The sequence below is a fragment of the Hydractinia symbiolongicarpus genome, chromosome 7, assembly GCF_029227915.1.
Source record: "Hydractinia symbiolongicarpus strain clone_291-10 chromosome 7, HSymV2.1, whole genome shotgun sequence".
Taxonomy (NCBI): Eukaryota; Metazoa; Cnidaria; class Hydrozoa; order Anthoathecata; family Hydractiniidae; genus Hydractinia; species Hydractinia symbiolongicarpus.
Genome location: NC_079881.1, coordinates 21,083,749 through 21,096,545, shown reverse-complemented (window position 1 = coordinate 21,096,545; position 12,797 = coordinate 21,083,749). Strand labels below are relative to the sequence as shown.

Here is a 12,797-nt window from a genome sequence, read left to right as displayed (position 1 = left end):
ATAAAAAAGGCAAAAAACCTTGGGGACGAGGGTGTCATCGCATACGCATAGGAAATTTATTTTAAAGACTTAATTTTAGATTCTCACCGTCGAGTCCAACCTTGTTGCGATGAAAGCTTTTCCTTTTCCATAATACACCATGTGTCCAACTTCGTCCCCAGGGATCTTATTTCTCTTTTTTGTATTGTAATGGCGTTTAAGAAAGCCATACGCCATATGTCATTATTAAAAAGTGAAAAAGAAACCCTGAGGACGAAGTTGTCAATGTGTCAAGTTTTAATGGCACAAAGTACTTTTTTACTTTACTTATACGTTTTCGTACTATTCTTTAGCGTTTATTTTCATGTTTATGATCTGTTTAATTAAAAGCTATTGTCAATGTCCTTTTTGAAACTCGCCTCCTCCCCTTTCATCATTTCGCGCCCTGGAGTGCCTTGGGTTTCCAATGTTTTTAAAATTACCGAAGTTACAAACCCAAGAGGCAACGCGACATTGTTGATAAACAGACCAATGTTGTTGTTTTCAGTCCCCCAAAATCGAGTAGTTAAGTAGTGGTGGAGATAAAGGATTTCGCGCTTTGGTTTTGTATTTATACAATAGCACCATAGCAGTGAACCTGTTATCTCCATTACAATCTGCCTCATACATCAAAACCGTATTCGAAAACACGTTTTCTCGACCAGCGAAACTTTTGGAGGGAAAGGCTTTGCCATGGCTAACTTTCCTAAAGATCACGAAGATCCTGCTCTTACATTACTGTCCTTGCAGCAAGGCCAGCCTAATCCTGCGAAGGTAAAGAATGCATGGAGTAATGTTGCACCAATTGCAAAATTGGAAGGACGTGAATTCGAGTATCTTGTCCGCCAAAACAAATTATCTGTTGGAAGAAACAGTAGATTAGGAGATGTTGACATAAACATGGGTTACTCCAGTTTTATTTCAAGAAGGCATCTGGAAATAAAATATGAGCCACCAGAGTTTTTTCTCTCTACGCGTGGTAAAAATGGTGTGTTTGTTAATGGTCATTTTCACAGAAAAGGATCAGAACGTGTTAAACTCAAGAATAAGTAAGTCTGCAATGTTTTGATTTTTTTCTCCAAACGTGAATAGCAAGTGAATGTGTAATAAGGAAAAGTAAATATTGTAGCTAGGCCTTATGCTCAACTGAGTCTAACCCTTAGTTGGTGAATCCTGATTTATTTCAAATCACTCAAAATGAAAAAAGACTTTCACTTTGATTTTGGTGAAATAAATATTTAAAATTATTATCCATAATCCTGTATTTTCTCCTTTTTGGTCTGATGACCATTGTGAATTATGTGTTAGCTCTCATACTTAGTGAAAAGGATGTGAGCGAGTCGTTGCTGTGATTTAATTTAAATTTTGCCTGAAAAAGCCTGCACTCTTTGGTTGTAGTAGAGCATACGATAGTGAGAGAAGTTTTCATTAACAGTTTATTAACAGCAGGACATCGAACCTTGTATCCTAAAAGTGTTTGTTACAATTTGATTAATAAATATGTATATACCTTAGTGGATAAAGTTTGGCGTGTTTGGTAATTTGGTGAATGACCAAATTGAAATAGTTGGCGGAGATTTAATTTGGAAAATAATAAATTTTAAAAAATTTGGCGAGGATTTAATTTGACAAATACAAAAATTGTTTAATTTGGCGCGATTTATTTTGGCGAATGACACAAAGAGTTTTATCTAACCCAACGTAACACAAATGTATTACAAGTTTTTTTAATAATGCTGCTAGACGTCCGGTAAGGAGCATTACAAAGAATAGTAGCAAAGAATTTGAGACAATTCTTACTACCTTTTTTTAAGATTTACCTGTAACAATCCTGTTTATACTTGTATTTATAAAACTTGTTGTTAATATAAAAAAGTTCTTTTTGCTTTTCTTAATTAAAGAATTTTTTTATTTTTATTTTGGTGAACGGTTATGTTAAATTTGGTGAGTATTTAATTTGGCGAATGGTCAGCTATTAAAATTTTTGTGGGTATTTAATTCGCCAAATTTAATCCTCCCTAAAATTTATCCACTTAAGGTAGTTGGTATCAATTCTGTAATACTTTAAAAGTTGCCCCTTGTGGCTGAATCAAGAAAATTAAAAGCACTGTTTTGCATTTGTGGAATAATTTGGTCAGGTTTGGGAGTAGATCGAGCAAGTTGGGCAAATAACACAAATTTTATACCTTCTTGTATATGGGCGTTTTTTGCAAGTTAGCACCCACATAGTTTTGGTAATATAAAAAATAAACAAAAAAATGCATCTAAATTGTGTTACTTTATATAATTTAAGTTTGTTGGTTTTTTCATGTTGGTTATTTCCATGTTCTTCTGATTGTTGGCATTAAGAATTATTCCTATTTACTTTTAGATGTGTTATTCGCTTTCCTTCTACAAATATAAAGATATGGTTTTCTTCACTTGTTGATCGAAATGTGCCATATAGACGTGTTCCGAGTCCACCAAGAACAAGACCTTTGATACCATTACGAATTAGTATTCCAGATACAGATTCTTTACACAGTTCGCTGGCACCATCACCTTCTGGAACTATCAGGTATATTTCTATGTACATTACGTTTTCTTGAATTGTTAAAATTTATTATATATAATAAATCACAGATAAAAACATATTGAAATTTCCTTCCAAATTTGTAAGTTATTTGAAAAAATAACTTATCCACACTAGCCAGTCTTGTGAAACTTCCAAAATCAAAGCACACATCAGACAACAAATTTTTGTTGCACAAGACTTTACTTCTGTGCCAGGCTTATGCTGCCATGTTTATCATCATTCTCGGCTTAACGTCCGTTTTCCATGCTAGCATGGGTTGGACGGGGTATATTAATGATTAATTGAATTAATTGAAATAATTTCTATGACCAACATCAATATTGTAATTTTTAAATGAACAACATCAATATTGCTATATGCTGTACAGACCTTCAGAACCCTTTAAAACCCTGAATTTAAACAAGTGGGCTTACTAATTCGTATACAAATATGATCAAATAAATTATATACTTTATTTAAGATGGCAGTATTGTATTCTTTTATGACTCTGACTTTTAAAAAAAAATAAACAAAGGCACTGAAAAATCGTAATATTTTCAGTAAATGACCCTGGATTTGATCCAATAATGCTGTCTTTGTTTTGATCCTGTCATGCTGACTTTGTCCTTAGCATGCATTTTTTTTACAAGAGTCTGATGCAATTTTTTTGTTGAGTGTTGGCTGAAATTTTAATTTGGTATTGGTGGCAAAAATTTCATCCCGCATTCCACTAGAAATCCATTGGGATTAGGAATTGTGATTATACAAGTTTTAAACCCAGGTTAAGATTTCGTCCAGGGCAAAATTTTAACTTGTGGTAGAACAACTGGGCTAGGATTTTCACCCCATGCTCATTATGTGCACATACAAAGATCTAATTATTGAGTTAACAATATCAAAGAAAGAATGAGATTTTTATGTTTTTGATTTTTTATTACATATACCAAATGTATAGACTACTTTTTTCAGTTTTTTAAATTTAGACAAAAAGTGTAATTTTTACAAGAAGATTGTTACAAGAAGTTGTAATATTTTTTAATGTTCAATGATTTGTTGGGGTATCTTATATATCTTTTTTCAAACTTTTATTTTGTTTGGATAAGCATTGTTTTTTTACAAAATCCTGTGCAGAGTACTGGACTCCTATCTTTCTGTAATAGTTTCTGATTGGTTAAAACTAATGTTTCATGGTCGGCCAAGTTAAGCCGAGAATGATGATGATGATGATTTGCAGTTATTAATCTATAATAAGGTATACAAAAAAAATATCGCTTAGTATTTTGAAAGTGTACTACTACATGCGACTACTTTAATTTGCACATAATAAGAACAAACACCTTGTAATACCATACCAGAGTTTAAAATCACATTTTTCATGCCATGATGTAACTTTGCAGCTAAATGCTGTCGTTAATTCAGTGGGCTGCAACAGGATTGATAACTTATGTAATTACTGTCATTCAAATAAATAGACTTTCTGGCATTTATAAAGGAAAGGGTTGATTATTAGTAACTCTTTATTCTCACAATAATAGTTGAAACCCTGTAACAAGCAGCCCTAGTTGTGCAAGTGTAGCTTTTGCATAAGAGAAATTTACATTTTTTAAAGGTAAAACAGAATTAAAACAAGCTGATGACAGATTACATTGATTGCATTTGGTCAAAAAACATTGTAATGCACATTAAGCAGTAAATTAAATGTTTGAAAATCTAGATATTTTACTTGTGTGTGAGAAGCTTTAACTGTGTGATATAATTTTCCTTTTTTTAGTGTTCCAAATTCATGTCCAGTTAGCCCTAATTCCATGAATCCTCTCTCCGCAACAACTCAACAAAACCTAACATCAGAGCTACTTGCTGCTGCTAGCGCTGTGAATGAAGAAAAAGAAGAAGAAAAAGATATGGAGGATGAAAATATGGATGATTTTTTTGAAAAGTCGCAGGACTCAAGTGATGAAGCTACAACTCCAACTGTTACTTCACCAGTTATTCTAGATGGTAAACCAAGAAATCCTGGTGAAAAACCACCATATTCATATGCACAACTTATAGTGCAGGCTATAACCTCCGCTACAGATAAACAACTTACATTGAACGGCATCTATCAATTCATAATGAAAAATTATCCTTACTACAGAGTTGATGATAAAGGTTGGCAGGTAAGATTTCAAGAGAGATAAATGAGAGTTATATGTTATTGTAAAAGCCTATAATATCAATATTGTTCGTGTCTTAAAAAGTTGTAGCCATTTCTACTTGTTTGAGGAATACAACGAACCCGTAGTCAGACCAGATGAAAATGTATCACCTTTACTCCTGCAGTTTAAAGTGTGTTTAATTTTATACACTTCCATTTAGAACTCAATTAGACACAATCTTTCGTTGAATCGTTATTTCCTAAAAGTCCCACGTTCACAGGATGAACCTGGAAAAGGATCGTTTTGGAGAATTGATCCCTCATGTGAATCTAAATTAATGGAACAAGCATTTCGAAAACGAAGACAAAGAGGTGTTCCTTGCTTTAGACCACCCTACATTTCTTCAAGGTTAGCAAGCATTTACTTTTTTATGTTAACCTGTACATACATATTTATGTTATCAGTCAATGTAATGTTGCTTGCTTAGTACTTTAAATACCCTTTTTCCAAAATTATTGTTTGTTCATGTACCAACAGCTTTTTCTAAACTTTTTTTTTAAAAAATCCTTAACTAAAATTTATTAAATTGTAAAGATTTCGAATTGATGGAGCAAACAAACAACTTACTACAAGATTTTTAATCTTGCACTTATTAAACTCTGCTGGAAAACAAGCCTTACTATTACAGGTTGAAAGTTAAGAAGGCTTTAACCATATAAATTCTCTTACCAATCAATGATTGAAGATAATAGGACATTTTTTATAATATCTTCAGATCTGCACCTGCTTCTCCAACGCATGGGATGATGATGCCGCCTCCTTTCAAACCAATGACAAGAAGTGACAGTATATCTGATGAACAGCAGGTTCCTCAGCTTGTTCAAAGAACTAACTCCGATGGAGTGACTAGTGAAAACCATGTTTCAAAGGTATTAGTAAGAACAACTGTCGATTCTATTCCACATCTTACTTCACAAACTACCAGATTTCCACCAGCACTTCAACCATTAAAGGTCTCCTCCAGTGGTCTTAAGACTACTATGGTTAGTGGTCAGCCAGGTCCCAGGTCTGTTTTTTTTACAACTACTAAATTTGTTGGGGCTGCAAGTGTAACCAATCATGCTGTGCGTGCCAATTCTCCCACTACCGTCCAAACAGCTTTTGTTTTACCGCAAACTAGAGGGAATGAAAAACAAATCATAACGTCTATATCACATCAGAACCCACCGACGTTGTTATTTCGACCCACTTCACAGCAAGTTCAATCTTCACTGTTAAATCAGCAACAGATTAATCTCGTAAAAGGTGTACACCCACCTCAACTGCAGTCTCATCGACCGTCAATTACTGCATCGTTCCTTCCTCGTGAATTAATGTCTCAGCAAACATTTATGGCACAATCTTTACCTCGACCGCAAAACCCATTTTCAGATGGGTCAGTTTTAGCTCTTCATTCTGTTGCACAAACAGTTGGTACATCACTCAGTTTAACTAATACTGCTCAAACTGTCAGTGTGATAAAACAGCAGGCTATACAGAGCGTTTCGAAAGATCCAAATAAGCCTTTTACGTCTATAACAGATATTTTGTCTGGAAAAGAAGTTAAAGCAGAACCGATTGATATAGGTAAGTAGCCGTAGTAATTTTAAGTACTGTTTTAGGGTCATAGACCATCCGAGTCGTCTCGATCATTGTTTTTTGTCTTAACTGTATTGTCTTCTAAAGATACAGTAGTCGTCCGTTAATTCGAACACGCAAGGGACTAAATTATTTGTTCGAATTAACGAATGTTCGAATTATCGGAAGTTCAAAAAAAAAAGAATTTTAATAAACTGTGCTAATATAACTTTATTACAACTTTAGTAAAACTTTTATAAAAATCTTTTAACGTTTTTTGCTTGGCGATGGGAAAGGCCTCCATATTTCTTGTAAACTTCATTTTAATGGAAATGCCAATTTAATTGATAAATTGAAAGAAATTTTGCCACCATTGATGCAATAAAATGAATAAATATGAAAACATTTTTTATTTTTCCATAAGATTTTATTTATCGATACACAAAATTTCGAATAAACGAGCATAATGCAGCCTTGGGATTAAAAAATTGTTCGAATTAGGGAAGCGTTTGAATTACCGAAGTTCGAATTAAGCAGCTCAAAATATAAGACTTTATTAAACCAAACTCAAGGGACTTGGAAATTTGTTCGAAATAACGGAAAGTTCGAATTAAGCGGCATTCGAATTAACGGACGTGTACTGTATTTAAAACGGTTAATAATTGGAATTTGGTGGCTTTTCCAACTGTTTAATTAAAAAAAAATTTGACCAAAGTTGGTCATTTCGGAACCAAAGTTAAATGTTTTAATTTTTCGTACATTATGAGGGAATTAATTTTCGCGGGAATAAATTTATTGCGAATTTTGCGAGTTTTTGTTAACGCGAATATTAGTGTCCGCGAATTTTGAATTATTGAAAAACTCGCTATTCGCGAAATTCTCGAAAATTTATTTCTGCGAAATTTACGATTTTTTTGCATTTGAATAATAATTAAACACTCATTAAAAATAAGTTACAAATTGAGAAACGAAGTGTCATCAAATTCTTTTTTCACAGAATTTAATTTTTGCGAAATGTTAGAACTTGCCGACTTCTCAAAAAAAATATCTAATTCACAAGGGAGGTGTTTCTAATGTAAATAAAAATACTTTTTGCTATCAAATCATATTCCCGAATCATTAGTTATAGATTGTATTTGAAGAGCTTTTTTATCGTCTTTTCTGATGTGTTTATGCAATCGTGCTTACAAAGTATGCGTTTATTTGCAGCTTCTCAACCTACTACAATTGTTAATGGTGCAAAACCACTTTCGTTCTCGACTGCAGCAGTTAGCGCTGGTCAAACAGTTGTTGTGGTGGGGCATGATTCAAAAATATTAAAGAACCCTACTGAGGCGTTACACGCAGCTAAAAGGGCGTACCCGCACGCAGCTTCGATACATTCAGAACAGAAAAAAATAAAACTATCTGGAGTGAAAGAAGAGAAGCCAGTTGTAAAAGAGGAACTAGAGTCTGTTATTATTAGTACCGGGAATAATTTCAGTAAGTCATTTGTTGGAAACAATTTCACAAAGCAAGACATTATTGTAGCCGTGCCAAAAACATTGACGTCTATAACGACCGCGAATTTTACACAGGGAAAAGAAGTACCTTTGTATGAAGCTACAAGTGAAACAAAAGGTCTTCCAACTGATACTGATATCAAACCTGTTATGAACATTTCCACAACTTCCTAAAAAGATATAGTGATATCAAACAGTGAGCGTTGTGGTTTAAAGCGCTTCAAGACTTCCGCAAGGTTAAACAAGAACACATACGCTGGTGAATGCGTACGTACGTGAATAAATTCGTACTAGAGTATTTCAAAACCAAAAATCCTGTGCTCATGAAAAGCTGGATATATGAATTGTTATATAAATTGTTCATCCGGCAAATTAACATTTAGCGTAACCGGATGGAAGTTTTTGAAATTCTTACGGTTCCAAAGATATTTTTATTGTTCCAAAAAGATAAATTAATAGAGATGTTTTTAGTATTGTATTAGTTATGTGTTATCCTCCTCAATTTTTGACAACAACAACCTTTGCTTTACAAAATGGTGGTTTCGAGTGCTTCCTCGTAGAGTCTGGTTTGTTGTCGAGGTATTTCATCGCTCTAAAGTTTGCTGGCAAACGCTGATGAGGGTAAACTATAGTAGACATTTTTTAAAAAAGAAATACGGAGACGATGCCGTATTTATGTATATGTGTCTATGATGTCCAGAAAACTGAAGAGAAGTCAAATGTGCATTCAATCAAATGTCACGAATTTTCTTAAACTATAATGTATTTTTTGAGATTCTGTGATGGTTTGAGGTGAAATTTTATTACTTTTTTGATTAGTATTGGTTAGAAGTTTTGGATCCTGTGATCAGCGGACAACTGAGAAAGATCTAAAGTATTATTACTTTTAATATTTACTTACTGAAGAAAACCTTCATGGCAGTACTTTGTCGAACATAAAAACACTTTGTTCCGATTAAGTAAAAGATCTTAAGAAACTCAAGTTAGAAGGTTGTGTTTTTAGAACATTATTTATAATTTATATTGCATTATTCGTACTAATTTGCGCGCACCGAAAATTAATAAATTTCGCGCAAATAAGTTCTGCGCTAGATTAAATTCTTTCACATTGGAGCCAAGCTCCTCAAAACTCCTCAATTCTCCTCAATTTTGAAAGCCTTTTCAATTCTCCTCAATTTTGAAAAGTCTCCCCAAATCTCCTTAATTCACCTGAATTTTAGTGTTTTAAAACTCACCAATTTTCCTCAAAAACTTTTCACTCACTTTTTCATTTAACTAAACTATCTGGAACAAATACATAAAAAGTTTACATAGGTGCAACGAAAATTAATTTTTTCATACTATCAAATCAATTTCTGTAAAAAAAAACGAAAATCTCCTCAAATTTCAATTCTTTCTATGAAAATACCGTTAGAGTGATAACTCTGTCCCACAGGTAGCAAGTAGAACCATTCAAAGCTCTTTTTCTTCATAACAATTTGCAGGTAATATATGTATTCAATTGCTTGCAGGATCAAACTTTATTGCGCAAAAGCGCCAATATTAGTGCGGATGAGGTAGCAGTCAAAATTCATTTAGCTCGTCTTGTGGATGGCAATCAAAATAAATTTTCATGTCCCCTTTGTTTTTATGACGTCAAAAAATCATAACATTCTTTTTTATCCATGTTCCTGTGTTCTTTTTAACAATTTTTATTTATTTAAAGCTTTATCTTGTCTGTTTGTATATATTTATACGTATATATTGTGAGCAAAGAGTACTTCAAGGTTGTCATTGAACGATGTGCTACCGTCGACGATGTATTTTTTCCAAACTTTACCTCTGCGACTTGTAAGAACGTAAATATCAATATCATGATAGGGATAAGAAGCGTTTAAGTCAAAGTGGCAAAATTTGACAGATTGCCAAAAGGCTGCCAAAATCTACAATTGTTTCATGTCAAATTTCTATGTAACGCTTGCACTAAATAAATAGAACACGAAACAAGATGTAAGGGCAATAGGGTAAAACAATGTCAAAACAATTTGTATCAAAAATCTTAGAAGATACAGCTGGAAAAAGCTTACCACTTTGTCAGGAAATGTCAGTGACAGTGGACATCCTGCACTCACTGATTGTCATGCCACAAGTACTAACTTGAAGGGAATTAAGTTTCGCGGGTTTTTACCAAAAACGCGGAAAAAAGTTACCGCGAAAGGTCTAAACACACCTGATCCGCTAAGATTAGTTTCCGTGCAATTTCCAAATCGACCTTATCCGCGAAACTAAAATTCCGCGCAATTTTCTTCATTTTCCGAAATTTTCAAAAAAAACTTAAATTTGCGCTAAATCCGTGGAAATTTTATACAAAAGATAACGATATTTTTTTTAAGATGGTTTTTGATGGATGGCCTTGTGCGTTTTCTTTTTTAATTTTATTAGGCACACCCGCATTAGGCTCAACAACATCTCCATCTACTCTATTTTGTTTTTGTTCACAGTAAACTCGACAATTCCTTTATATCGGTCCAACATGATATGATGCCTCACTGTCCATGGCATAAATGCTGTCACGACACAAGGTATTTTCACCCCCCCCCCCCACCCTTTTGAATCAAAGGTAATTTTCTGTAGTGTGTTGAAGTGAGTTTCGCAGAAACCGTCGCACCTTTATCGAGTTATGACTTTGTTGCAAGGGAAATTTCCCTTGCCAAGTGCCCCACAATTCTTTCCTGACTCCCAACTTTGCATGTTTTGATGTTGAACGGATCACAATCTTTGCTAGATCCATGAAGGCAAATCAATAGTTCATTCTGTATTGGTTCCAATGTTCTTCGAAACACGTGCAATCCACAAACAGCGGCAGAAAATTAAAAGGATCTATTGTGTTCATAGTCCTATTTTTTCTTTCTACTGTATAAAGGCTGAAGCAAACTAAAATGTTAGACAAATGGTTTGCGCATTTTAAAGGTTTTGAAAATTTTAAAAAATGTGTTCCATGTTGTTGGATCAAGTTTGGTCGCTGTCAAGCATTTCATCCAATAATTTCAGAAAATTTCATTCAAAAATTTCAAATCAAAGAAAGTCTCTGATTGAAATGGGTCATTTTTTATGTTGGGTTGGTTTGGTGGTAGTAATTACAATTTGAATGCGCCAAAAAACATCATTTGCAATTAAGGGCATTCTAAACTTTTCCCGAGTCTTCGATTCTCAATTCCTTTACGATATTAATAAAATATCTATTTTACTCTTTCATCTTTATCCACTTTCTCTTGTTTTACCACGTGTTGGCTTTTTGTCGTCTGAATCAAAAAGCTCTTTCAGCAACCAACAAGTACTCGTCCGCTAGTTTATTTTAAAAGAATGAATGAACAATCAAACTTTCCAATGTTCAAATGTTGCATGAAAGAAGTGCCCACAAACGTAAAATTGTATCTTATCCAACATGGGAGAAGCGAGTTAGATGAAATCTTAGACTGGTTTGCCTCGGCCTTAACATATTTGGATACTTCTACCTAATAAAATCCACCTTTAGACAACCTTTTATTTTTGTGTGTGTCGTTATTTGAAGATAGCATCCAGGCATGATACTTGATTTTCAATCGGCACTCCAAACGATAGTTAAGGAGGTGTCTTCAGTAAAAAGAGGAGAGCACACAAAATATTCCGATGTTGATCGATTCGCTATTGGGAAAAACGGCAACTATGCGAAAATCAACTACACTCCATGAAAGTACCGTTAGTCAAAAGTACAGGGAAACTATCAGGCGTCATTTGCAAATATAAGTGCAGTGGCTGCAACGCCGCTTTTTAGATAAGAAGTCACGTCATCTTATGGTTCGGACAAGCGAGCACCTCGGAGTGTTTCCCTTAACAGGTAAGAAACCAACCTCATCTAATTGCACGGCAATTACAGATCATCTTAAAGCCTGTCACACCACATCATTTCTTGACAATTTTAGTATACTCTCTAGGGGTAACAACCGGTATTTGCTAGAGATTAAAGAGATTTTGTTCATAATGCGGGATAGTCCCCAGTTGAATAACAACATTAGATCTGCTCCATTGTATTTATACAATTAGTACTTAATCTGTAACTTTGGTTACTGTTAAACTTGTATATATTTAGGAGAACTTTGTACGTTTTTGATTTCTTGAAAATGGGTGTGTGAAACACCCGAAACGTCGCAAATAATGTAGTTTTTTTTGTTGTCAATTTCAACGATTCTTCGTCATGAAATTCTGTTTTGTTCGTCAAAATTAAAAATAGTTAGTAAAATAAAATTGCACAGAAACCAAAAATCGGGAAGGTTTATCCCACCTGAAATCCACTTTACAAGTTAAACGCGAAAGATTATTTTACGCGAAATAGATTTAATCACTCATTCGCCAAAGTTAATCCGTAAAATTTCGGAATCAAAACTGTAGGCTTTCTAATACTTTATCAAAATAGTATCTTATGTTTGTTTTGGTGCTGAAAAAACTGCCTAGCTCTAGATGCCAAAAATAATAATTCAATCGTACTCACTGATTGTTTTAGGCTTAAAGATCCCATGGTGGTTTTATTTCAAAAAAGCTGAAGTTGTTGCAACAGACAAGGCGTTGATCAAACATCATCTTGAACTCAACCTAAATCATTTTAACTTTAAAGATTTATCTTAGTCGAAAAGAGTACTCAAGCATATGGGTTATAAAAGCGATTTCAGTATCGATACTAGAAGTTCTGGAGATTGAAATTAAATAATCATACTTTTATACCCCATCGTTAAAAAGATCAAAAACAACAAAATTCCAGTCTCTCTTGTTATTAATTTGTATCAAACACCATCAACAATTGTTCCCAATTGTAACAAGACTTTTTCAAAGAAAGGAAGCAAGACCGTTTCTCTCGCTGGATCAACTACAGCAACATTTCCAATTACTTTGAGCGGTGACTTTCTCACAATCCAACTCATATATGGGGGCAAAACAACGAAAAGTATTCCCGCG

General features: G+C 33.9%; 1 protein-coding gene across 1 annotated transcript; it reads left to right on the top strand.

Annotated features, from left to right (window-relative positions):
* Positions 1-591: 591 nt before the first annotated feature.
* LOC130648883 (forkhead box protein K2-like) lies at positions 592-9,618 on the top strand. Its single transcript, XM_057455000.1, has 6 exons — positions 592-1,067; positions 2,390-2,575; positions 4,344-4,731; positions 4,931-5,118; positions 5,486-6,336; positions 7,537-9,618. The coding sequence occupies exons 1-6, from the start codon at positions 712-714 to the stop codon at positions 8,001-8,003; spliced, it is 2,436 nt and encodes an 811-aa protein (XP_057310983.1). The 5' UTR covers positions 592-711; the 3' UTR covers positions 8,004-9,618.
* The last annotated feature ends 3,179 nt before the right edge of the window (positions 9,619-12,797 follow it).